At 42.9% G+C, this 25,412-nt stretch overlaps 1 protein-coding gene and 1 long non-coding RNA gene across 2 annotated transcripts in view; one reads left to right on the top strand and one right to left on the bottom strand.

The window, feature by feature from the left end:
• LOC309343684 overlaps positions 1-11,534 on the bottom strand; it is a 34,216-nt gene extending 22,682 nt beyond the window's left edge. The window contains exons 1-2 of the long non-coding RNA XR_014157368.1: positions 11,375-11,534; positions 11,174-11,250 (exon numbers count right to left, since the gene is read on the bottom strand). This is a non-coding gene — a long non-coding RNA (uncharacterized lncRNA). The remainder of the gene's footprint in view (positions 1-11,173; positions 11,251-11,374) is intronic.
• A 7-nt stretch (positions 11,535-11,541) lies between these two features.
• Positions 11,542-25,262, top strand: TCP11 (t-complex 11). The gene is made up of 10 exons (XM_081865389.1): positions 11,542-11,864; positions 13,393-13,535; positions 15,275-15,407; positions 16,095-16,215; positions 18,214-18,434; positions 19,530-19,666; positions 21,110-21,330; positions 21,627-21,811; positions 22,333-22,496; positions 24,797-25,262. The coding sequence occupies exons 1-10, from the start codon at positions 11,557-11,559 to the stop codon at positions 25,024-25,026; spliced, it is 1,863 nt and encodes a 620-aa protein (XP_081721515.1). The 5' UTR covers positions 11,542-11,556; the 3' UTR covers positions 25,027-25,262.
• Positions 25,263-25,412: the final 150 nt, after the last annotated feature.

Below are 25,412 nucleotides of genomic sequence, written 5' to 3' on the forward strand. Positions count from 1 at the left end.
TGTTCTATTTTGCTAATTTTTGAGGAGGTTTGTTTTTTAAGGAATGTTTTCTCTTTTATGCAAGCTCCTCTGGTGACCGCTTTCATTGCGTCCCATAGGAGGGGGGTTGTTATATTGTTTACATCGTTTTCCTTGAAGTAGTTTTGGAGGGTTTTTGTGAGACTCTCTCTAATTTGTTTGTTTGTAGTTAGGATGGGACTGAAGGACCATGATGGGGTGGTTTGTGTTCCTTCTCCTATTTTAACAATGACTTCTACTGGGGCGTGATCTGTGATTTTAATGTTACCTATGTTTGTTGATTCCACTGAGGGGATCAGACCCTGTGTGAGTAGAATGCTGTCCAGTCTGGACACTGTATCATGGCGTCCTGATTGGAATGTATGGCTGATGTCTCCCGGGTTTTGCTCACCCCAAATGTCGTAGAGACCCCTGTTTTTTAGCATTTTTAGTAACTTGTAAGAGTTCCTAGTTGTTGGGGGTTTCCTTTGGAGGAAGGTTGCCCATGGGGTTGTGGGGTGGATATCTTTCAGGGATAAACCTTTCATATTTAGATTGAGGTCCCCTCCTAGGATTGCTTCCCCTTCAGAGAAGGAGAGGAATTTGTTTAGTGTCTTCTGGAAGAATTCTAATTGTTTCGTGTTTGGGGCATATATGGAGCCGATTGTCAGTTTGATTTTGCCATCTAGTGTCCCTTTAGCGAAAATGAATCTGCCTTTTTTGTCCTTGAGGACTGTTGTGGCAGTGAAGTTCAGGTCTCTACTGAGTATTATGGCTACACCACGAGCTTTCCCTGAGCCTTGTGCGACCCACTGTTGACTGAAGCGGGGGTCGCTCAGGAGTTTGCTGCCTTTGGGTGGGTTGTGTATTTCTTGTAGGAAGGTGATGTGTGGTTTCATGGTGTTTATGTATGAGGTGATGCGTTTTCTTTTGATGGGGTTTCCCAGCCCCCTCACATTTAATGTAATTGCTTTTAGGTTAGCCATCTTGCTTATCTATTATGTGGGGCGATTCCCTGCCAACCCGTTCGGGTTGTCTTGTGTCTCTCTCTTCGTGCTGTTTAAAGAACCAGTGGGGTTGCGCTGACCTAGGGTTTGGTGGGTGGGGGGCTAGTGGGAGTAGAGTGAGATTTGGGTTAAAGAGTAGGGGGTAAGTTGTAGGGAGTTTCCTATATGTAGTCATATAGGTGTTTGTTTGGGGTATTTTGGGCCATCTGGCGTTTAGCCGGTTGGTCCTAGGTCTCAGCTGGTGTGGAAGGCCATGTTCAAGGACAGGCCATCCCCCTTGTTGTCTGCAATAGGGGGTGATCAGCGAGACAGTGTGAAGTGACTTTGTAACGTCGCTGTCAGGTATAAGGTTCGTAAGCAACGTTGCCAATGTTATAAGCAACATTGTTGGTGTGTTGGGGTGGGGATGTGGGTGCTGGTACGCTCTGGTGCCACCATATTGCTGGTTGGGTATCTGATTTTAGCCTGATTGTAGGTTGTGTTATTAAGGTTGGAGTTGCTTTTCCTTAGTATGGAGTATGAGGATGTTGAAGGTGTGGGTGATGGGGAATGTGGTTGAGGTCGTCTGGACTGGTGTTGGGGTGGGGGTTTCTGTGGGGGTGCGGGGCTGGGGGGGATGTTGATGGTGTTAATTAAATCTATGTTTTGGGGGGGAGAGAGGGGGAAAGGGGGGGAGAAATCACCAGTCCTTCGGTTTGTGGGGGTTTTTTTCCTGGTTGCTTCATTCAGTTGCGGTTGTTGTTGTTGTTGTTGTAGGGTTGTCCATCTGCGATGAATTGGTTTGGTTAATCTTGGTCTGGTTTCTTGTGTTGTATGGCCGGCGGGACGGTTCTGAGCATTGTGCTTGCCTGTATTGGTTTGCGTTGTTCTGCCGCTTCTGTTGTTTCTTTTTGCTCTGTACCGTCGTCCAGTTGCTTGCTGTTGTTTCCTCGTGGTTGGGGCTGTCACTTGGTGGGTTTGTCAGTTGCCATTCCGGTGGGAGGTCGAGTTCAAGGTTCTTTAGTAGTTGCAGGGCCTCAGGTATGTTGGTAACCATGTGTTGTGTTGTATTGGTTGTTACAATGAGACGGAAGGGGAAGCCCCATCGGTATTTGATCCCTGCTTGTTGGAGACGCTGGGTGCATGGGCGCAGGCTTTTCCTCCGGTTTAGAGTATCCTGAGATAGGTCCTGTAGGGCCAGAATGGGGGTTTCTCCATATCGAAGGTTGGTTGAGTTTCTGAGGTTGTTCCATACCTCTTCCTTCTTTTTGTAGCGCGTGAAGCATACAATGATGTCTCTTGTCCTTCCACAGCGGGGACATTGCTTTCCGGGCGGGAGTTGATCACGGTGTGGATTTGCCAAGCGAACCTTCCTCTTAGCACGTTTCTCCCTTGCGTCCTGGGTTTGAGTGTCTTCAAAGTCCATGACACCTTTGGTAAAGGCTGTTCTCCAACTGGAGCGCTTGCAGGCCAGTGTTTCCCAGTTGTCTGTGTTTATACTACATTTTTTAAGATTTGCCTTGAGACAGTCTTTAAACCTCTTTTGTTGACCACCAGCATTACACTTTCCATTTTTAAGTTCGGAAGAGAGTAGTTGCTTTGGAAGACGATCATCAGGCATCCGCATCCGCACAAAATTGCTTCAACACTGGTGATCTTTGCTTCATCCAGTACGCTGATATTAGTTCGCCTGTCTTCCCAAGTGATGTTTAAGATTCTTCGGAGACACTGTTGATGGAATATTTCAAGAAGTTGGAGATTACACTTTCCATTTTTAAGTTCGGAAGAGAGTAGTTGCTTTGGAAGACGATCATCAGGCATCCGCATCCGCACAAAATTGCTTCAACACTGGTGATCTTTGCTTCATCCAGTACGCTGATATTAGTTCGCCTGTCTTCCCAAGTGATGTTTAAGATTCTTCGGAGACACTGTTGATGGAATATTTCAAGAAGTTGGAGATGGCGTCTGTAACTGGTCCAAGTTTCACAAGCATACAGTAAGGTTGGTAGTACATGTGGTGGATATAGGTGATATCTCACTAAGTCATGCTGAGAATATATGCACTGAAATAAGTGAATTTAAGTAAATTGATACCAGTGGGTCTACTATGAATATGACCAACACTAAATATCACTCCTGGTTTTATTTAATTTATTGCATTTATATCCCACCTTTTCCTTCAAGGAGCCCAAGGTGGTATACATGATCACCACCCCTGCCCACATTTAATCTGCACAACAAACCTGTGAGGTAGGTTAGGCCGAGAGGCTGGCCCAAGGCCCAAATTTAGCTTCATGGCCTAGTGGAGATTTGAACCCTGGTCTCCCAGGTCCTAGTCTGACTCTCTAACCACTACATGCATGGCTTAGTCATGAAGCTTATTAGTTAACCCTGAGACAATTACTATTTCTCAGTCTAACCTACCTCACGGGATTGTTTGAGGACAAAGGGGGGGTGGAATTCTACTGAGGAAGGGCAGAATACAAACATAATAAAAAAGAATTAAGTGGTAGACAAGCTCTCTTCAGACTCGGCGCAAAGGGATAGAGTTTTGTTTTCCCATTGGTGTTTAATTCATCACCAGACAAGTAGGGGCATACATGGGAAAGCCCGGCTACAAAGCAGTAAACAAACTAATGTAAAGTATAGCCTCATACTGAAAGCTGCAGAGCACTTAAGATGAAATATCTGTGTCAACTGTATGAACCAGATGAAGGGGAAAAAATGAAATTAACTTCATCAGAAAGACCGACTGAGCTCATTAAAGCAGTATATAAACTTGCTTGCTCACAGCTCTCCTGGGACGTCAACCTTTATTACACCTTCAAGTCATTGGAGACTACAGAGGAACTCGATTTCCTTTTGAGCACCTGCAGGAAACACACATGCACACAGACACACACACAGCTTGGCCAGTTGCGACTTCTAATATTGCCAGCCACTGCAGGAGGGAGGGGATGTGGGGCAAACACACACACACACACACACACACACACACACTACTATCCTTTGGGATTTGGGCTTGGAAGATTTATAGGCTGAGAGGTCTGTGCTCTGGAACAGGAGGGACCTGAGCTCAGATGTGAAACTGAAACAGAAGCTGCCAGAACAAAATTTATTCAAAGCTTTGTCTACAGTTTATTTTAACTTTAACCTGGCATCACACATTCACACAAGACTGACCAAACAAACACAAACAGACAAACAAACACAAACACAAACACACACACACTTTAATGTTGAAGATCTGAAAGAGTTCTGGAACGGAGCAATACATGCCTGGGTTAATTCAGGTGGGCACTTGTCAAAAACAGTCCAGGAAGAGTGTTTATCTCTTCACTTGAAAGAGTCATTTTGGAATGTGCTACAGGGCAAACATTATCGACAGTGCAAGGTTGTGGATTGCCTGAGGATACAGCGGTAAAAAACGATGGTTTGCCAAAATCCTTTCCCTTATAATTACTTACGACTGATGAACAACAACAAAATAAGGGCCCTGGAAAACAGCCACCAGTAGCACATTAGCTGAGGAGAAGCCATAAATTAGGCTGTAGAACACCAACTTTGCATGTTATTGAGGCGGGTTCAGTTCCTGACATCTCCAAAGAGATATCCGTTAGTTTCAGTGCATGGTCTGACGGTATATGATAAAGTAAAATTTCAGAAACTAAGCAGTTTGGGGTCTGGCTCAGTGTGTGTATGAGCAATCACTTTGGGACCCTAGGTATGTTGTTTTGAACTCTATGATGGAAGAACGGTGGGATATAAAGGTAAGTCACAAAATATAATTAAACAGCATGCCTTGGAATGGCATTGCCTTACACCCTGGATAGTCTATGCCAATCTGGCCACTGCTCTACATTTGCTGGCCATTGATGCAGTATGGAAAATCCTTTAAACCAAAACCATGCCATCAGATCCCATGTGGTACATGACATAAATGTATCTGCACATTATTTAATTAAATGTGTATATGTCTTAATTAAGGTAAAAAGGATAGTTTATATGTGTGCATGAAACTGGTTAATGTAGCAAAAGCTCTCAGAATCTTGCCCTTCTGTAAAATCCTTGGTAGATGTTTTTCTCTATTAAGATGTGTATATTTGCATTCCCTTTAGGAGAAATCCTTATCTGAGCCATGTGAAAATAGCCAACACGTTCCTCATAAATAGTATTATTTTTGATAGTGAGTCAGATTGGACCAGTTTCTTCCGCTAGTCATAGCTCTTCAGGTCCAGCCTGAGAATGGAGGTTTGCGGTCTGTACTAGTAACAGGATGCTGGAAGTGCCTTTTAGAAGCTACCTCTGCAACTACCTGCTGCCTTTTATATTTTCTGCCCTCAGGATCTTACAAAAATCCAAATTTTACAAGTTGCCAGCTGATCTAACACCTGGAGTCTCCTATCATGGAACCTGATATCTGGTGAAAGACATTAATATCTCACATTCTGCTTCTTTCTATGCTCCCAAAATACAGTATCCTGCACAGCAAGAATGCCACAAAAACAAAGGATGTTTTAAACAGATCGACACTATGTACCTCTGGGTGAGCAGACTTGCAATGAAATAACAAATGCAAACCGAGACAGTAACATAACATACATTAAGGTATTTCTCAGTCTGCAAAGCACTGTGTGCATTCTCATGCCATGCCAGCTATGAAGAATGTGCCTGGTTAAGGACACTTGCATTTTCCATTATAGGCAAGCATGTTCCTTGCACATTTTGAAGCTAGGGCTGTTTTCCCTTAGGTCTCCTCACATCCTTTTGGTGTCAGGTTTTTAGTCTGGAAATACCAAGAAATGTTCCACTTATGTCCCTAAAGTACTGCACACAATATTTTTGGAAAGTTTAGCAGAATAATAATGAGATTATGTGTTGCTACTGGAGATCCTCACCTGCGGAATGAATTCATTTTATGTCAATTTTGCTGCACTTTGGAAAGTGGAGTTCTACAATCCAAGTTTATCTTTAGAAAAGTAGGAAAACATTACTTGCCCTTTTAAGTAAGGCCATATGTTTACTTAAATATTAAGAGTATGGAGGTCATTGTTAATACCTGCTCCTAGACCAGGCCTCTTTCGGTTTGGGTGGAGATTAGCACCTTGTAATGCTGAGATTATAGGGCAGCTCTGAGGCTTTATTGCAAATCCAAGGAAATGACCTTTCCACATATACCCAGTATGACCTTCCATTCCAAATAGTCAAAGTTACTGGTTCTTAATTCATTGATATTTCCTGTAATGGCAGACTACACCAATACCGCCAAAAGGTAAGAAAAGAAAAAGACCTATTGAGTCCTTGAAACAGGACTGTGTGTAGAGTTACAAAAAATTGCCCAAGTATTTTTAGCTAGTTCACTAGAAATAGTAAGGCTTTCTTACCTATCACCTTCTCACACAAAGATATTTCATCTGTTGTTCTCTGATTCCCTCCTCCCTTCCCCAGCCTTGATTGCATATTTATTTATTTAATAAACTTTCTATCCTGCATGGTTGTAAAAAATAATAATGCAAAACCGTTTACAAAATAGTCTAATAGCAGTTTACATATAGCATAAAGCTGTGTATCCTGCCTCTGAATCAAGATGGTAGAGGGAAGAGAAAGTTTTTAATTTGCTGCTACATAAGCAACCCTGCCTTCTAGCTCTATTGCTCATCTTGACAACTACAATTATTGCAGAACCATAGATCAACTGTATTATTATTATTATTATTATTATTAAAATTTAAACACTGCCCTTCATCTGAAAGTCTCAGGGTGGTTCACAAGCTAAAAATACAGGAAAAAAGCACAAAACAAATAGCTGAAACTAAAACAAAACACACATTTAAATGCCGTAAAATAGTCATCAGCCAAAGGCTTGGTTGAAGAGGAATAACACCTGACACCTAAAGATGTATAATGAAGGTGCCAGAGGAACCTCCCTGAGGAGAGCATTCCACAAACAGGAATTTAATGAAAGGTGAGTTGGATCTAGCGTTTTCCCTCCATGAGCAGACTGGCAACTTCCATTTGCAGATTCTGATCTAGGGGAGGTTCTGCTAAATGGATGCTCCTGCGTGCAGAAGGAGGAGAAGACAACTTTTTATCATTTCCCTACCCTGCAGACCCATGCCACCTCTCAACTTGTTATTGAGGATCCACCAACCTTCTGGTGCAAATTTCAGTGGGGGTCACTGTGACACAAGAGGCTGCGGGAGGAAGGAGGTAACGCTGAAAATCTCCTATTCTCTCTTCTGCCTTTTAGCAGTTAGCAAAAGTCCTCCAGTGGTTAGTCTGGGTCCAACCCATTTTTTGAAACCATGTTACTCAGATTGGTATATTAAATCAGTGGTCTCTATCAGGAAATAAATTGAAGAAAAACTGATGAAGGCAGAGAGAGACCCTCAAGAACCTACCAGAACACGTTCCTGGTATCAGGTGAGCAAGATTAATGCTCAGCCAGCCGGCATTTCTTTTCAACTCAAAGGAAAACTGTTCGTAAAATAAAGGGCAGGGCCATTGCCTCCTCCATTGTCTCCCTAGTATTCAAGATTTCTATTAACTCTGAGAGATCTAGGGTTAATACCCCCGCAGTTGACAGGCGCTAAGCTGGGGCCTTGCACAGGCTTTAGATGTAAAAACAATCAGCCATCCACCGATGCCATTACTCCCCCAGACTATAGAGTGTGGAGAAATTCCTGCCATTCCACAGAGGGTGAGGGGACTGGGATGGGGTGACCTCCTTTTGTTCAGCTCCAGCTCTGCTCAACCAAGGAATAGCTTCCAAATGATTTGTGAGTTCCATCTATGAGTTGCATTGTAGAGGGCTGAGGAGGGAGACTTGGGAGTGTCAGCAGATTGCTGAGTTATGTCTTTTTCAAAGGAAAATTATATAGCACATACAGGGGGGGTGGGGGAGAAGGAGAAACAAGGAGAAATTGAAGGAGTGGAACCAGATTTTCAACGGTGTGATTAGCATTTCTTTTGATGCCATTATGTTCCTGCACAATTGTAATGGGGCCTGTGCGAAACCCAATTAGATGATTAGAAGGAAAGCTAGACGTATGGATAAACCTTCAGGCTCGCTTTCAACATACTGGTATATAAAGGAAGGTTCCCGATTACAGAATCAAAGAAAGGGCAGCACTGATAAAGGATTAAGGAACATAGACCATCCCACTGCATGGAGGCATTCCTTGTAGATTAACCATATAATAGAAGAATGAAGTCTATGATCAAGTCAAATTATAGTATGCAATATGCAGATAGCAGGAAGGACTAAGTGCAGAGGTCTTTAGGTAGGAAGTCAAATTAGTAAGAGAAACTCAAATTACTTAAGCAAAGAAGCCGCATCACATGGTGTCAAGTAAACCACATATTCTTTAGGGGGAAAATTTCTTAGCCATAGTTTGAATCTTCTCTAGCCCTCTCTAGATGACTTGTTTCTTGAACACTCATCCTCATTTGCTTACACAAAGCAGACAGAAAGGTTAAATTATGTCTGGATTTCATTGAGCATTTGTTTTGATTTTTTTGCAGGATGGTTTTACAACAATGAACATTCATCCTGCATTAATCCTGATTTGCTCATAAGGTATTCAGATATCATTCCGTTGGTTAATTGTTCATCCCACACTTTTCAATGCATTTTCAATGTACTTTTCTATGATTCTATGATCCATTTCCCCATCACTTCCAAACTTCAAAAAGTCTGGGGAGGTGGTATGGGGGGTGGTATGACTGTATGCTTAGATTTAATTGTATGCTTAAATTTTGCTGTACATTTATGAAATCCAATCAAAATGATTTACAAAAAATAAAAATTAAAGCTGATTCTTTTAAAATTTTGATTTGTTGTGTTAGGGTGACAGAACCCATTAATCCACTTTAACTGTGCAAACCTAACCTTTCAGCGTGCACTTGAATCCCTCTTGCAAAATAGTGGCAATCTGGAGTCAGCCAAGTGGCTAAACCTCTGTTTTAAACAGGCTGTATTATATCATATACTGAAACAGTTGCTGCCATCTGCTGGAATGTGTAGAAATTATGAAGATTCCCCAAATTTATGCTGCATCAACCAAAATACAAGTTATGTTACAACTGCATTTCTTTAAGATAAGAGTAAAATAGAACTGGGACGCGGGTGGCGCTGCGGGTAAAACCTCAGTGCCTAGGACTTGCTGATCGTAAGGTCGGCAGTTCGAATCCCCACGGCGGGGTGAGCTCCCGTCGTTCGGTCCCAGCTCCTGTCAACCTAGCAGTTCAAAAGCACCCCTAAGTGCAAGTAGATAAATAGGGACGCTTTATAGCGGGAAGGTAAACGGCGTTTCCGTGTGCGGCACTGGTGCTGGCTTGCCAGATGCAGCTTCGTCACGCTGGCCACGTGACCCGGAAGTGTCTTAGGACGGCGCCGGCTCCCGGCCTCTTGAGCGAGATGAGCGCGCAACCCTAGAGTCGGTCACGACTGGCCCTGTCGGGCAGGGGTACCTTTACCTTTACCTTAAAATAGAACCATGTGTGAAATGATGGCAGTCCCTGCTCTAACAGCAACACTTCCAACATTTATCTTAATATTTGATGCTTCCATGTTTAGTACTTGCAACTTAATAAAGCTTTACAAGCTCCCATACATACTAAATAATATAATAGGTAAAGGTAAAGGACCCTGGATGGTTAAGTTCAGTCAAATTTGACGATGGGCTACTGCACTCATGGCCGCTTTCAGGCCGAGGAGGCCGGCATTTGTCCACAGACAGCTTTCTCAGGCCGAGGAGGCCGGCATTTGTCCACAGACAGCTTTCTGAGTCATGTGGACAATATATCAGTTGATATCAAGCTACCAGCTTATGCAAAGAGCTATGTGTCAGGACCAGCCCTTACCTGGATATTGTTATCTGCCCCACTTCCAGATCAGTATGGAAGGCACTCTATGGAGCGGTTGCTCTTTGCCCCACCACTGAGGCTGAAACAGCCAGAACTGGAACTAGCAAAGCAGGAAGCAATGCACGAAGCTCCCTTCTCTAAGCTACCATCAGAAACCAGCATTCCCCCCCCCCCCTTCTTTGCTTTATTTGACATCCAGCATGATTAAGTCTTCTTGTGAACTCAAAAGTTTGCTTGCTATTTTGTGACATCTTGTTATAACAAGGGGATTTTTCAAAATAGAAGTGGCAGTTTAATCATTAGCCATGCATGCTAATGTAACCCTTCTCTTCCTCTGCTGTGTTTATTTGGAAGGTTTCTTTCTCAGAAATGTTTGCTTATTTAGCATGCAGAGGATTGCCAAAAGGCACCCCAGGAGATGACATCATCATCCCTGCTGTAAAGCAAGTGGAGTCACTTGTTCCTGCTCCACTACACCACTGAGTGCAATACAGTGGTACCTCAGGTTAAGTACTTAATTCGTTCCGGAGGTCCGTACTTAACCTGAAACTGTTCTTAACCTAAAGCACCACTTTAGCTAATGGGGCCTCCTGCTGCCGCCATGCTGCCGGAACACGATTTCTGTTCTCATCCTGAAGCAAAGTTCTTAGCCTGAAGCACTATTTCTGGGTTAGCAGAGTCTGTAACCTGAAGCGTATGTAACCCAAGGTACCACTGTGGAATGAATGAAACAACATGGAAGCAGATTGAGCAGTCAAGCCAAAGTCAAGGGTATTTAGGCCTAAATCATTGTACTGGGAGCACCTTCTTAATTCTATCCCAAAGAAATCAGTTCCGTATTGTATGTGCTGAACTTTAGCTTGATTGTGTCTGGTGGTTTTTACAGCTAGCAGGAAATGAAGTCACACTTTTCACTTGGCTGAATAAGTGTAAAACAGCACTTTTGTTGCAATAAGGGTATGCTCTCAAGGGCCTCCACAGTGGAATTATCACTTGGAACAGGTGTGCTACATCCGTGATGTTCTAATTTTGGTATTTTAAAAATAATTAGAAAGGGTTTTCAATTAAAACACTGAGAGCCAGTCATAAGTCTCCCATGCTCTCACCATGCCTGTTACAGCATTTCCACAATTTATCAGAGAGAAGATTAGGATTGTTGTTGTTGTTGCTTACATTATTGAATTGAATAACACTGGTAATTTCGACCTGGGCAGGTTCTACATGCAGTTTTTAAATACCTTTAACACACACAGCCGATAAACCTCCAATGCTTGTAGCCCATTGCAACTCTTTCGCACTACAGTACTGTATTTATGTCTCACCTAAAACTAGGTGGCGCTGTTATTCTCCCCTCTGATATGCTAATTCTGCAGCCTCTTTCAGGAGTATCCCATTAATGCTGAGAGAGGGGAGATAGATTATAATAAGTGGACATCTATTCCAACAGCAGTGTGGGGAAAAATTAGATTACATAACTTATAATAATAAATTCTGATAGTTATCTAATTTCGGGAGAATATTACCGTTAACGGATGTTAATTGGGGGTAGTGTATGTCTTCTCATTTCTGTGACAATTGGTTCGGTCCTCAGGGATGCGCGTCAACGGCCAGGCATGGAACAGCCCATTTAAGGGGGGTTAATAAGGGAGAGTAGTCAAGGTCTACTCAAACCTTAGGAGAGAAAAGTTTCAGTTTCATCCTGCAAATGAGAAAATACACTTTTGCTTTAAAGGAAGACGTCGGGTTTTTCCTCATTTGCGCCCTCTCTTGGTTTTGTGGGGCGCGACGCCTTGCTCCACCCCACCCCGCTGCCGGCAGGTGTTTGGTTCCATCCAGTTTGAATCTGCCGGAGGAGGAGGAAGGGGCGGTAACACCAACGGGCTCCCTAGAAGCTGCGGCGGCGGCTGTTTGGAGGCGGCCAGAGAACACCGGCCGTGCTGCCCTCTCTCCCTCTGCCACCGCCGCCCGGTCACCTGCCCTGCCTCGTCTTTCCCCATCACCTCCCCGGGGAAGGTGAGGGAGCGCCCAGCCCTTGGCCGCTCGCCCTTCGCCCATGACGCTCCTGCGCGCTTGCTTGTCCCTCACTCGGCACGCAGACGCCGGGCGGAGACGTAGGGAGACGCTCGCCGCCCGCACTGCGGCTTCCCTCCCAATTCCTGCTTATGAAAATTTATATGGGCCAGCGAATTATTATTATTATTATTAGTTTTTATGCGCCGCCTTTCTCCCTTGACGGGCTCAAGGCGGCTTACAGATGAAATAGGGACAGCTAAAAATAACCTCTCCTTGTAACTACTGCGAATATAAAATAGTTTTGGGGCACAAGAAGGACTAGTTAGGGTTAAGGGTTCACTTTCGTTTATTGAATAGCTGATCTCAACTAATCTCTCTGCAAACAAAGCAAGAAGAACACATAACAGGTCATTTGGAAGTTTCCTGTATGACTGAATCCCACTCTAAAATAGTGGCAGTTTGGAAGTGCTCATAGATGCCTTAAAAAAATCTAAATGAGACAAACTGCAAGGGTCGGTCTATTATGGCTACTTCTAGACAATTGCTATTTTGTAGGTGGGATACAATTGCATACCACAACAAATCTCCTCCCCGCATTGGAATTTTTTGAGCTAAGGAAACTATCAGGAAAATATCTGATAGTGTGTATCTGAAGAAGTGTGCATGCACACGAAAGCTCATACCAAGAACTGACTTAGTTGGTCTTTAAGGTGCTACTGGAAGGAATTTGTTTTGTTTTATCAGGAAAATGTGTGTGAAAGTGGGATATTTCTTAACAATGTAACATCTCTACATACAAATCCGAATGAATGGTTGGTAAACAAACAAAAGTCATATATGGTATTCCATGAACTTTGTGCAATCAAATTAGAAGGAATTAAACAGGTTGTAGGGAAGCAAAGTATGACACTCCTTGCATTTCATGGCCTTTGGTCCCACTGTTTACATCCCCCTCCCATACATGTGTATGTACAGCTTTATAAAATAAAATAAAAACTAAAGGGAGTGGCAAGTAGGCAAGTAATGGTGGACTCAACTATACAGCTGCAAATAAAACATTTTAAGTGTGTTGTAAAGTGCATTATACAAATGTGACATTAGATGGTGAAGGTGAGATATGGCAAATGCAATATATTTTTGAAACATTTTTTTAAAAGCATTTTCACAACATTTTTTGCATGTGTCTAGATTCCACTGGTGAACAAAACTCAGTTTTCCAGGCAGACATGCTAAATGCTTTATTTATGAAGCTTATCAGTTGCTTTACAAAAGCATCTCAAAGCAACTTAAATGATACACATGAAGGAGTGGAGCACAGGGACAGTAGACTGCTACATATTTGTGGTACAAATAATAAAATTAACTGCCAAGATATATTGAGTTAATGGTGACCACTTGTTATAGGAAGGAGTACATTTTCAATAGCCATTTGCCAAACCTGGGTGCATTAAAACTGATATCTCACAGCATTTAGAAGTTGATCTGATAGTTCACCTCAACATTTTGTTACTGCTATGTTTTCTACTAGGAACAAGATGTCTAATCCTAAAACCACCTCAAGTGACAGCAGTGACTCTCAGAACATAGACTGTAATCCTAGAAGAGTAAGGGAACATGAAGACAGCCATGGCGGAGACATGCCTAGCCTCTGCCCACCCGACACCCCACCTTGTATGTCCAATTATTATTGCTCGAAAAAAATGTGTGTCATTTATATTTAGAGCAAAATTGCCAACTCAAGATAAATTACAGGCAACTCCCCACTTACATGGTGGTTACATTCTGGGGCCCCAAGCACACGAGTGAAATCACATAAAGTGGGGAGCACTCTCTAAACACCCTTTAAATGCTCTCTACTACTCTTCATCCATACCAAAAATACCGTATCAAAAAATACCCACAACTAGAACTGAAGCTCTGGGACCAGCCGGAGGCTGGAGGACGTGTAGGAAAGTGGCTACTGCTGCTCTAGCCTGCACATCCCTGCTGCGCTTCCAGGCTCTTCAGGGCTTCCTCTGCCCTCAAGAACATCGTTTTGGGGCTCTGGGGAGGGTCTCCTTGCGAGCCACAAGGACTTTCCAGCTCTCTCCTGCCATTTCCAGGTATGAATTGAATTATTTAATTATTTCCCAGTGCTGTGCGTATACATGTCACACGCAAGTAGAACATGCATAAGTGGAGGGAATGCCTATATACAAAAAGGGATTAACAAAAGAGTTTGGGGCAAATGTGAAGCAGTGTCTTGTTTATTTTTCATACATTCAAAAAATAATATGCTGAAAATTTTGAATTTAAATTGCAAAACAACAAAGCTTAATATGTATTAGAAGATCCAAAGTTATTGTCATTATTTTTCACATTATTATCAAGTGAGATAACATAATTGGAGAATTGCACTTGTCTTATCAGCCAGCCTTTGGGACTGCTGCTGCTGCATGCCAGGTTGGCTCTGAATAAGATCTCTCTCATCCATGATCTGATTGTGGATGAGGAGGCTCATCTGGTCTGTATTACTGAGACTTGCGTGGGTGAGCAGGGTAGAGTTGGTCTCACCCAGCTGTGGCCACCTGGGTACCCAGGGCAGCATCAGAACAGTCTTGAGAGTTGAAGAGAGGAAGTTGCTTTATATAAATTTTCTATCCAGACTGAGTGGAGGTATTGTTTTTGTTTGTTACCATGTTATGTACTTTTTGTGTTTTTGTATAGTAAAGCACCCTGTGATCTTCAAATTAAGGTTGGAATACAAATTTAATATATTGGGGATTTGACATTTGAACAAGTTGCATTATAATGAGCTGACTCATTGTTTCATCTAGCTCAGTACTTGCTGCTCTGACTGGCTTCAGAGTTCTCTGACTGGGGTGTTTCGCAGTCATGCTACATTAATTTCTTTTTCAATGAAGGCACTAGGAATTGAATGTGGAATCTTCTTTATGCTAAGCTTTGCTCCACTACTAAGCCTTGGTGCTGTCCCATACTATTGGTACATCCGGACAAGTATTCTTAAGTGGCAGCAACTGTCAAGCAAATGTATTTATGACATCCAGTTGGGAATGGCACATTCCTTTTTGCAAGTTTCATGATTTTGCAAGTGATGCTGGGGAACCCCCCCCCCCTTTTCTGTTTTTAAGAACATTCATAGTAAATTGGGTGATTTAATTCAGGCCTTCACAACTTATGAGCTACCAAGTAGTATATAGACAACCCTGTTTTTATAATTTGCCTAGGACTGCAAAAACAGTATGTATCAAAAATACATGGTTGACATTGCCTTGGTTTGTTACAAATAGTGCATGTCTTTTTACATTGGTCTACTCTAAAATAAATAGTTGCATTTTCCTTTCCTTTATAAATAATCTTTCCCCCTTTGATGGGTAAACAAAGTGCAGTTCTGTTTTATTTTTATGCAGCCAGTCCTCCCCAAATTCTTTCTGTGTCAGAACTCATGGAAACAGCCAATGAAGTCTCGAAAATGACCATAGCACATGAAATTGTAGTAAACCATGACTTCAGATTGCAAGAGGTGAATTTCTTACCAAACAGGTAGGTTTTATTTTCCTGGTTATTTTCCTGGTTTTGTTTTAGTTTCCTGTTAAATCTAGAAGGATATCGTTGGTAAAAGGATGTGGATTTGAAAAATTAAGAAAGATTGTGTAATCTTTTTTAATTAAAAAAACTTATTTATTGATTTTTCACAAGCTTTTTAAAAAATGGTGTATTGTGTTTGTACATGCACATTTTCTTACATGTCTTGCCCAAAGTGATCTCCGTCCAAGATGTCCTATTTAACTGCTCAATTGAGAGTGAGTGAGCGGGTGGTCTGTGGGTTAAACCACTGAGACTAGGGCTTGCCAATCAGAAGGTCGGCGGTTCAAATCCCCGTGACAGGGTGAGCTCCCATTGCTCAGTCCCTGTTCCTGCCAAGCTAGCAGTTCGAAAGCACGAAGTACAACTGGATAAATAGGTACCGCTCCGGTGGGAAAGTAAACGGCATTTCTGTGCACTGCTCAGAAGCAGCTTAGTCATGCTGGCCACATGACCCGGAAGCTGTACGCCGGCTCCCTCGACCAGTAAAGCGAGATGAGCGCCGCAACCCCAGAGTCGTCCGCGACTGAACTTTAACTGTCAGGGGTCCCTGATTCAAAAAACAAATATCCAAGGCTTCACTATGGATCATTCATATCAAATGTAAGTGGAAATATGTTAATAGCAACTGTTTTTGACTCACAGTTTGGAAAGCAGAGTGAAAGAGACATTGCATAAAGCTTTTTGGGACATTCTGAGAGAACAGCTCTCCAAAACGCCACCAGACTATTCCCATGCTATCAAGCTGCTACAAGAAATCAAAGAGGTGAGATGTTTGTGTATGTTTGAGACTTCATTATTTATAGCATACACAGCTTGACCTTTGTGATAAATAAATTGTTACATTAACAATATATGTGGTCATATGTAAAGAAGAAAAAGTGAGATTTCCAAAACCAGTAACTAATGTTGCTTAGGGTTGCCATATTTCAAAAAGTAAAAACCAAGACACTATGAAAAGTATTGAGCTTTTTAAAAGAAGACCGTCCCACCCCCGGATGTCAATTCCACTTTTGAAATCCTGGTAATGTCTGGGACATATAGCAGCCCTAATATTGCTTGAGAATTTAAGACTTTAAGATTTATTGACTGTCATTTGCCTATAGTAGGCAAATATTTTTCCAGACATCCCACTTGCTAATATTTGTCACACAGTTATGTGCAATCAGGCTGACAAACATGGGTTGGGTCCCCCCCCCCCCGCCCTCCATATTTTTCTGCCGTGTTATTCACACTTGCGCGCATAGCAAAAGTACAGCCAACCATTCATAATTATTGTCTCTGGTTAGCTATGTGCAAAAGCAAGGTAGTCTGGAAAATTGTGAAACCACTCACTATTCCTTCCCATGCACACTTCAAGCTGTGAATAGCGATTAAGCTATGTAGCTGCTATAGCTGTGTAACTGATCCCAATTGTGTATGTTCTCAAACTTCAGGTTTGCAATCAGTTTGAACATTTGCTTGTAGAAAAACATTTTTCTTGTTGCAAGGGACAGGACAATGGGCTTGGTTTCCAAACTGTATTCTATTTTATTGCACAATTGCAAGGTTTAAAATTCTTTTGATTTTTTACTATGTATGCTTCCACCTTAACTTTCGGTTTGAGAAGCTATAAGATTTATTTATGCATTCAGAATAAGTTTGTCTGAGCTGAATGTGTTGTTGTATCCAGAATGGGTTTTGTTTTATATAGGGACTTGTTCTAGCTCATAACCCACCTACCTTCAGCAGCGAGAAATATCATAGCCAGACACTGGAGAGACCTATCAGGAGTAAGCATGGACCAATGGTATCAAATAGTATGGGAAGCAACCTTATTAGAAAAACTAACCAATAAACTGAAACTGACACAGGGACAAATAGAAGAAGACACCTTCACCCTGGTTTGGTTATCCTTTATCACACACACAGCCCAAGAAGACAACAACACGAATCCCCTGACAGCATACAAATCAATCTGGCTAACCTGATTCAAAAATACACACACCCCACTCACACACAAAAACAATTCTCACTACAGCCAACCAAAGACAACCACCCACACCCTAAGCCACAACCAACCTCTCTCACCACCAAGGAAATACAGCATGTGAATAGTAAAAGAACCCATACAAGTAACGCTGACACAACCCCTCGCACACGCTAAGTAGGATAATAGAAGCATAACCACCCAACCCCACCCCACCCACCACTCCCCACTCTCCCACTTCCTCCCTTCCTCTTCTTCCTAATTGTTTAAACCAATTCATAAACCAAGAACTCATACATTGACCACTAATAATGAAACATATGTTGTAGATACTTTTGCACATTTATTATGCTATTTTTGTGATATACATATGACATGAGAAAACTTGGTATACTTATTTGTATAACATTAGTTTTGTTTATAAAATCAATATATATGGACTTGTTCTGTTTTTTACTTTACAGTGGTACCTCTGGTTGTGAACGGGATCCGTTCCGGAGCCCCATTTGCAACATGAGCAGAACACAACCTGCGTGTGCGCGGGTCGCGATTTGCCACTTCTGCGCATGCATGTGATGTCATTTTGCGCGTCTGTGCATGCTCAAGCAGCGAAACCTGGAAGTAACCCTTTCCGGTACTTCCGGGTCGCCGCAGGACGCAACCTGAAAACATGCAACCTGAAGCAAACGTAACAAGAGGTATGGCTGTATTCGGTTATAGTCTTATAGGGTTTTGAACATAGCAAATGAAAATCAATAAGGTTATTAAAAATGGCAACACTTTATTCTTATGTAGACCCTACTGTCCTTGCTCCTGCCCCGACAACATCGTTTGCAAAGTCAGATTGAAGAAACTCTGGACATGGAGCTGATAAAACAGGAGGCTGAGCATGGTGCTTTAGATATCCCCAACCTCACCGCTTACATCTTAGGTACAATGGCAATGCTCTGTGCACCTGTTAGAGATGAGGAGATACAGAGACTACGAGTCATGGCAGACCCAGTTCATTTGCTCAGGTGGGCACCATTGGCTTGGACAAAGGTAATTTTCTAAAAGTAATATATCCTTTACTGAATTTATCCTAAAGGAAGATGCATCATTTTGCTACCCTTGGGAGTACAGCATCTGTTATTCGATCTCCTTGGGATTTGATTTTATAAATCAGTTTTATAAATCACCTATCATTTCATAGCTGTGTGTGTGATGGAAATAAATAATTGTAAACTAAATTGGCTTTCCTTAACAATTCCAGGGGTAAATAAATATGGATATTCAGACCATTGTCTCCATCACTAAAACATGTCATACAGTAGGTTAGGATGTAGCCCATAAAGCACAGTTTCTTGTAGTATACACAAGCAGCAGCAAGCCAGAGACTCACATATTCCTTACTTCCCTCTCTTCCTTTGGCACAACTGTAACTGTGTTTCTTGTCTTGTCCATGGAAGAAATTTGGTTAGTTTGTTAACAAGCCAGAGTCATAAACTTGGCAGGGGGGTTGGACTCGATGGCCCTTGTGGTCTCTTCCAACTCTATGATTCTATGATTCTAAACCAACCAGATCCTGACTTGTTTGAACAAACTATAGTTTGCCCCAACCAAAACCCCCACTCCTTTCCCCCAGTGTGGATAGAAAGAAACTCTAGTTAATTTAACAGAGAAAGTGAAAGCCTACAGTCTCCTCATTGTCATGCTTGCTGCTGCTAGCGCACATAGCACTGAACTAGCATTATAACCAAAAAGACAGAGAATCACAGATGACCAAGAGCAAAAGGTCATGCCTTTCAAACCTTTACTGCAAGGTATAACTAAATCTAAATTCTAAGACAAGCTTTTAATATGTAATTGCTCTGTGGCATAGTACTATGTCTCCTTAGCTATTGAGTAATTTTTTAAAAAAATGTCTAATCAAATTTTGCTTTGGTATACCTGGGAATAGCATCTTCCTCTTCCTGAGTTGTGCTTCTGTTTATGCTACACTATTTCTGTGATCACCATAGTAGTCTAAAGAAGCTCATTCATCAGTGGTAACAGGTTTAGTTTTTGCTCTTTAGTATGATTTCCTAGATTGGGTAGTTAAATGTTTACTTTGTTCCTGTTGCCTACGGTAGAGAGATCTTCAGAGTTCTGAACCTAATGAAAATGGATATGGTAAATTTTACCATACAAAGCCTTCGACCCCATCTCCAAGAGCACTCGGTTGAGTATGAAAGAAAAAAATTCCAGGAGCTCCTGAAGAAGCTACCAGGTATGTATTAAATATGATTGTAAAATTGTCTCTGGTGCAGACTAGAGCAGAGGGTTAACACATGCCACAACCACATCCAAGGCACTTCTTAAAAACAGGTACACATAAGCACAAGAGGAAACAAGTTTTAAAATCCCAGTTTATACCTTAAGCTTTTCTGGAAGATCAAACTTTTCCTCTACTTCTGTTAGCACATAGATTCTCTGCTTGCCAAATTATGATATGGAGTTTGAGGGGATACTGTACGTTTTATGGTTTCCCCTCTTCTGAGATGGGCATCCCCCATCAGTTTTAATGGTAATTGTGACTGGTGTTGCTTTGGTATTTTCATTATGTTTTTAATTTTGAATTCATGAACACTGTTTTGAGAAGATTCGCTTTTTTTACTTAGCAGTATAAAAATTTATAAAATAAATAATAAAAAACCAGAATTGTCAGAAGTGGGTTGGCAAACTGTTTTAGTGCTAGTTTTGGTTAGTAAAAATGTAGGTAATATACCGTATTTTTCGCCCTATAGGACACACTTTTTCTCCTCCAAAAATGAAGGGGAAATCTGGGTGCGTCCTATGGGGCGAATGCAGGCTTTCGCTGAAGCTTGGAGAGTGAGAGGGGTCGGTGCGAACTCCCGAGGGGTCGGGAGTTCCCGCAGGGCTGTCTAGGCTACGGATAGCAGCCTGCTTCCCGGGGCACCGGGCGCGCTGAAAGCAGAGCCCCCGGCACTTCGGGAACACATCCGCAGCCTAGGCAGCCCTGCGGATAGCAGCCTGCCGCCCGGCGCAAAGGGAGCCCTGAAGCAGAGCGCCCCTCGCGCCGGGCAGACATCGGCCAGCCCCACAAGCTCGGGGGACAGCAGGGAGGCGCAGCGCTGCCATCCCGCTGTTCCTCGACCTGGTTCGGTTTCCCCGACCTGGTTTTGGGGGGGAATTTCCCCCCCCCTTTATTTCCCCCCAAAAAAACTATGCGTCCTATGGGACGGAGTGTCCTATGGGACGAAAAATACGGTAATGGTAACAGTACCTCTCCCATCACTCCCTTCAGTTTTGGAGAGAAGATAATATTTATGTGAGAGAAGGTGGAGGGAGAAGCAAGTGAGCCCCTGGGGTGCTCCTAATGAAAACAAATGTTATGTACTCATGAAACCTAGCGCAAAGTCATACCTGAAGATTACTATAAGTAAAAGGGACAATACTTGATTAACCACCTCCCTTTTTGCAGTTTTAATTTCCTGTTAGCTTCCATAAATGTGCCCTCATTAAGAACTGTTTTACTCTTAACTTTTCACTAGTTTTTTTTTTGTTTTTTTTTTGCACCATGTTATTTAAGAAAAAGGCAAAATGCAATGATTATTTGTTGCCAGTAAGGTGCAAATAAGCACGAGAAAGGACCAGCCTACATTTCTTGTTTTTTCCTCCAAACCTCCATTTCTCTAATGTTACACTTTAGGTGGCCTCACTTGTACAACTGAGTGGTTGCGCAAGGCAGCAGCTGAAATATCAACCTCTAATCTGCTACCCTCCTCATCCACCTCTGAGACCAAAGGATCATCTGTTCCATCCTCCTCTCTGGCTGCTAGAGAAGTGTTATCTGTCCATAGTCCCACAGCTGTTCTAAACCAAGCATACATGGACTTGCTGCATTGGGAGCCTGGAAGAGAATATCCTGAGGTAAAAGGCACCTTATGAGTCAGAAATAATAATAATGCATTTTCAGAAACAGGTCTTAAGATAGCACTATAAGGCCACATTGTGGCACACTAGTTGGCTACGAGTTAGGCAGCAAAACAGAGAAATGCAATGACCCATTTTCTGTCTGTTCGTTGCTCACACGACAACCCACATCCTTCAGTAGCAGGGAATGTGCTTGGGCATATTTCCTTTTACTCCAGTAGCATAAGATGCATCTCAAGTGCTAAAGAAATCTGCATAGTAACCCACTGGTTTATACTGTTATTTCTTTGCAGACTATGTTGATGGACAAAGCCCGCTTGGATGCCCTTCAGATGAAAGTGAATCAGCTAGCCATCATTGCTGCAGTCCTACTAGTGAGCAGCAGTACATGTGGAAGTGGAGTGTTCAGCTCACCAGGATGTGGCGATAGGCTAAAACGGGTAATAAAAGCCCTTCTGGAAGGACTTCCTGACGCAAGGTAATGTTTTTATATTATTGGTGTTGAAGGCAGGAGAGATACTCACCCAAGCCCAGCCTCATGTAGGCTGCTTGTGGGCACCTAGAAAATCCAGAGTTAATCTAATGCCTCTTCATGCTATTTATGAACAGGCAGTGAGAACCTGTGTCCATCATTTTGATGAAGGTTGTCTCCTATTCTTATTCATGGAGAAAGCATGCCCACTTCACTTGAGGCATAAATAAATTGTATGTTGTAACGATAATATAGCAGAGAGAGAAAGGCAGAGGACTGAACAGGAGTTCAGTATAAGCCAAACTAGGGGCACAACTGCTCATATAGCTTCTGTGTCAAGGGGGGGAAAGAAGGTTACTTCATAAATATTGCAGGCTAGTTGTTGCCTACTGCAGGCAAGGTTTGTTTTTTAAGACTTAATTCTATAGGATTACAACAGGTTGACCATTTCTCTGCTATTATGCATATATAAAGTTCAGTTTCAAAGACCTGTCAGATTAACATGGCCCCATCTCTGTGTGGCTTAGGTTAGAAGATGTTTTAATGGATATCAGCAATCAAATGCATGAGGAAGTTAATAGCATTCTCCTGCAGTTGGGGTATCCTGTTCTCAGCACTGACAAGGCTGCTTCACTTAAAGGCCAACTCACGAGTCTAGCAGAGAAGGACAATGGAGTACGGATTCTAATTGGTGAGTCATGAGTTTTTGCATATTTTTAATGTAATATCACACTTGAGTATGAAAAGGCAGAGTGTGTATTGCATTACCTTATTTTAACTGCAATTTTTTGTTATAGTGCATTTCATATATGGTTACCCTGGAATCACCTGTGACAATATATACGTTAGTATCATATAATATACTACATGCCTCCACTGCATTCTCATTGTGCCGTCCAGCAGTTATTCTAGGTAGTACAGGGCTTTTTACAGTCTGCCCCAAAGGAGGGAAAGAACCATTGGTAGCTCGCTGTGACTTTTTTGCAAATTATTTTGAGGATAAAATCGCTTGCATCCACTGGGACCTTAACTGTGGCAAATGAAAGTTTTCCATAGCGCTGTCTAGTCTTGTTATGTTGGATGCTTCACTTAAGACTCGAGGATGTGCACAAGGTGCTTGGATCGGTCAGGGTGGCCAGTTGCACTCTGAACCCTTGCCCCTCTTGGCTGATAAAAACTAGCAGGCAGGACAGTTGGCTTAGTCTGGGAGGTGATAAATGCCTCCTTGTGAAAGGGGGTGGTCCCAGTCTGCTTGTAGTGCTACTCCTCAGGAAGTAGTGCTACTACTCAAGAAACCTTCCCCGGATTTGGAAAATCTAATTACTGGCCAGTATCCCCTTCTTCAGCAGAGTTTTTGAGTGGGTGGTTGCAGACCAGATCCAGGCACTTTCAGAGGAAAGTGATTTTCTAGATCCATTTCAGTTGAGGTTTAGGTCCAGTTTTGGCACAGAAACAGCTTTGGTCACCCTGTATGATGATCTCTGTTAAGTGAAAGACAGGGAAATGTTGATTATCCTTGAGATACTATTGACCTTGGTATTATTCTGAAATGGCAGTCTGAGATAGGGGTGGGTGGCACTGCTTTGCAGTGTTTCTGGTCCTGCTTGGATAGTTGTTTCCAGAGGGTAATGCTTGTGAAGTGGTCTTCAGCCCCATGGAGCCTTCACTGTGGGGTTCCTTAGGGTTTGATTATATCCCCCATGCTGTTTAACATTTACATGAAATTGCTGTGTGGGGTCATCCGTAGTTTTAGAGTATGTTGTCAGTAATGTGCTGATTACACACAGGTCTACTTCTCTACATCTGCAGGTGTCGCTGTGGATTTGCTGGACTGTTGTCTTAGTAATGGACTGGATGAGAGCCAATATACTGATGCTCAATCCAGATAAGATTAAGGCACTATTATTGGCTGGTTCCCTAGATTGGTGGCCTGCTTGATGGGGTTACACTCTCTCTGAAGGAGTGGGTACACAGCTTGGAGGTTCTTCTGGATCCATTGCTGTTGCTTGAGGCTCAGGTGGCCTTGGTGGTGCGAAGTGCCTTCCATCAGCTTTGGCTGGTAGCCCAGCTGCTCCCCTATCTGAACACAGATAGCCTCTTTTGTAGTCTGTTGCTCCGGTAACCTCTAGGTTAGATTACTGCAAAGCATTATATATTGGGCTGCCTCTGAAGATAGTTTGGAAACTTCAGCTGTTGTAGAATTCGGTGATCAGGTTGTTCACCAGGCAGGGCAGTCTGAGAAGTTTACCTCTAATCCTGACCCGACAGCACTGTCTGCAGAGCTGTTGTAAGCATATGCAGTGCCAGGGTGCAAAGATCTGCCCGGCGCCTCCCCCCAGGTTGCCCAGTCCCAGGTGCGCAGGGGGGCGGAGCTGGCCGGCCGCCTCAGCATCTCGCTGGCTCAGTTGCCCCTGAACTCGCGGCGCAGAGCTGCCTGCAGCAGAAGAGCCCGTTGCGGCACTCCAACGGACGGACGGACTCTTCCCCAGACTCAGCTCTCAGGCCCCGGACTCTCGGCCTGGCGCCCCTGAGAGCCCGAGTGCCCTGCACCCCTATGGGCAAGACAGCCCTGTCTGCCAATTGGTTTCCAGGTCCAATTCGAAGTGCTGGTTTTGACCTATAAAATCTTAAATGGCTCAGGACCACAATATCTCAAGGACCCCTCTCCGCAACCTGACCCCTGCAATGATAATCTGAGGCCCTTTTTTGAGTGCCCCCTCCACGAGAGGCCTGGAGGGTGGCAACACAAGAATGGGCCTTTTCTGTAGTGACTCCGTTTGTGGAACACCCTCCCTTGGGAGGCTTGCCTGGCATCGTCTGTATAATGATTTTGTACAACACCACCCACTTGTTTCTATGAAAAGTTCTATTCCTGTCCCTTCACCCTTTATTATCCTATCTGCCTTGTGATTTTTCAGCTAACTAGGGAGCCCTAACATGAATAAGTTACAGGAATCAGGTCTTTTTCTAAATCTGTTTTAATTCCTACAGAGCAACGGATCCAAACTTTTCTTAGGCTTTGTTTGTATCCTGGTGGCCAGAACGCTAAGAATCTACCCCAAGGCCTTGCTCCTATTCAAGAAGAATTACTGGAAGTGGGCCAGAGGTTTGGCAGTTTGATTCATCACAACAGACAGGTGTTTGGTCCCTACTACTCAGGGATACTGAAGAAATTGCTGCTTCCAGAGGGAAAATCTGAAGCAGGGACAGATTCCCATTAACAATCTAAAACAAGCAGCACACGCAAAGGCAGGGAGAGGGAGAGAAAAAAACTGGCAATTGTTCAGACTGTGCTTTGGCTCAAAATCCACTGCAATCAAGTGAGCAGCTGTCCTACTCTGTGCTGTGATACCTAAAGCACTCATACAGCTGGACTATTGAAGCTGTGGGATACAGTTACATAAATACCAACTGACAATGCCAAGTTTGCCGCAGTAAACCTTTAAACAGCTCAGAATGTTGTCTTGTGTTTTTAGACTAGCTGGTGCATTTTCCATCAAATGGGAAGGGCAAAACTAGGGACCTGATCTTGTAGCCATTAATGTAGAAGGTAATTAATTTCAGTGAAACTAGATATACAAGCATATTCAGGATTAAGCCTTGTTAA

This window comes from Podarcis erhardii (assembly GCF_964252035.2).
Source record: "Podarcis erhardii genome assembly, chromosome: 6".
In the NCBI taxonomy this organism is placed as follows: Eukaryota; Metazoa; Chordata; class Lepidosauria; order Squamata; family Lacertidae; genus Podarcis; species Podarcis erhardii.